The following is a 1,739-nucleotide window of genomic DNA, read 5'->3' as shown; positions in this document are numbered from 1 at the left end:
AAAAAAACAAAAAAAAAAAAACAAAATTAGCCAGGCATGGTGGCACATGCCTGTAATCCCAGTTACTTGGAAGGCTGAGGCAAGAGAATCGCTTGAACCCGGGAGATGAAGGTTGCAGTGAGCCAAGATCGTACCATTGCACTCCAGCCTGGGCAACAAGAGTGAAACTCCGTTTCAAAAAACTAAAATAAATAAAAAAATAAAATAAAATAAATAACTAAAATAAGCACTTAATGCTATACATTTCCCTCTAAGTACTGCTTTAACTGCAACCTCAAATTTTTATATGTTTTCATTTTCATTTAATTCAAACTGTTTTCTAATTTCCCTTGGTCATTAATCACATTCAGACAGTATGGGTTGTGGTTAACGGCTGGTCTCCAGTTCATCTGCCCGAGTTTCAGTCTCGTCTTTATCTTTTACTAGCTGTGTGACTTTGGACAATTTGCTTAACAGCTCTAGGCCTCAGTAACTCATCATAAAAAGGGAATAGTATTGACTTCACTGTACTACCCTACACATCCTCTGAGGCACACTCCAACCTGCCCAAGCCTTCCTTCGCACCTGGGGTAGTGATGGGAAGCTGGGTCCCCTTGTCAGCCAGTCCACTGTCTCCCAAGGCGTTGCTGGCCAGCAGCCAGACCTTGTATCGTGTAGAAGGCTGCAGACCAGTCAGTGTGAAGGTGGTGGCCTGGGGTGGTAGGACATCCATATAGTGGAACCCTGGAGTCCCCAGGGCCTCATACCTGCAGGACAGGGGGGATAGTAAGTTCAGGGAAGTGCCCCAGCCCATTGGCTGCCTCCGCTTCCTTCCTGCCCCAACAAGCACCCACCTGATGTAGAACCTCTGTGGCAGGCCCCCATCAAAGCCAGGCTTCCACTCCAGCTCCACAGAGTGTGGGGTCAGACTCACAACCTTTAATCCTGATGGAGGGTCAGGGCGGCCTATGGGGAGAAAGATGGGAAAGCAGTCAGAGGATACAAAAGAATCCCAGAAGATTCTGTCCAAGTTTTCCCTAGGAATGATTTTAAATATACAATCGCTTCTCATTGTTCACGGTATAGTCATGTTCTATAAGGTCACTGTGAACACTCCTCTGGCAAACACCAAACTGTTCCTAAAATCCCAGTACTTTGTGAGACCAAGGATGGAGGATTGCTTGAGCCCAGAAGTTCGAGACCAGCCTGGGCAACATAGCAAGACCCTGTCTCAAATTAAAATTACAATTAAAAATAATTTTAAGAAGAAGTGAGTAAAAACAAAACCAAAAGAAACAGCAAAAAAAATTCAAGACCAAATGGTTGCTTCTATGGAAAATAAAGATTAGGTTTCTTTCTTTTTTCTTTCTGTCTTTTTTTTTTAGATAGAGTTTTACTCTTATTGCCCAGGCTGGAGTGTAGTGGTGCAATCTTGGCTCACTGCAAACTCTGCCTCCTGGGTTCAAGCAATTCTCCTGCCCCAGTCTCCCGAGTAACTGGATTACAGGTGCCCGCCACCATGCCCAGCTAATTTTTTGTATTTTTAGTAAAGACGAGGTTTCACCATGTTGGCCAGGCTTGTCTCGAACTCCTGACCTCAGGTGATCCACCCACCTTGGCCTCCCAAAGTGCTGGTATTACAGGCATGAGCCACTGCGCCTGGCTTGGTTAGGTTTCTTTTCTTCTTCTTTGAGATGGAGTCTTGCTCTGTTGCCCAGGCTGGAGTGCAGTGGCCCAATCTCAGCTCACTGTAACCTCCA

General features: G+C 45.4%; 1 protein-coding gene across 1 annotated transcript in view; it reads right to left on the bottom strand.

Annotated features, from left to right (window-relative positions):
- NPHS1 (nephrosis 1, congenital, Finnish type (nephrin)) overlaps nucleotides 1-1,739 on the bottom strand; it is a 36,028-nt gene that overhangs the window by 13,722 nt on the left and 20,567 nt on the right. Inside the window, exons 19-20 of the mRNA XM_011984872.1 lie at nucleotides 834-945; nucleotides 565-746 (exon numbers count right to left, since the gene is read on the bottom strand). Of these exons, the coding sequence (XP_011840262.1) occupies nucleotides 565-746; nucleotides 834-945 (294 nt within the window). The remainder of the gene's footprint in view (nucleotides 1-564; nucleotides 747-833; nucleotides 946-1,739) is intronic.

Source organism: Mandrillus leucophaeus, unplaced genomic scaffold (genome assembly GCF_000951045.1).
Source record: "Mandrillus leucophaeus isolate KB7577 unplaced genomic scaffold, Mleu.le_1.0 Scaffold274, whole genome shotgun sequence".
Classification (NCBI taxonomy): domain Eukaryota; kingdom Metazoa; phylum Chordata; class Mammalia; order Primates; family Cercopithecidae; genus Mandrillus; species Mandrillus leucophaeus.
Note: the sequence above shows the minus strand (reverse complement) of the source record. Positions and strands in the feature narration are given on the sequence as shown.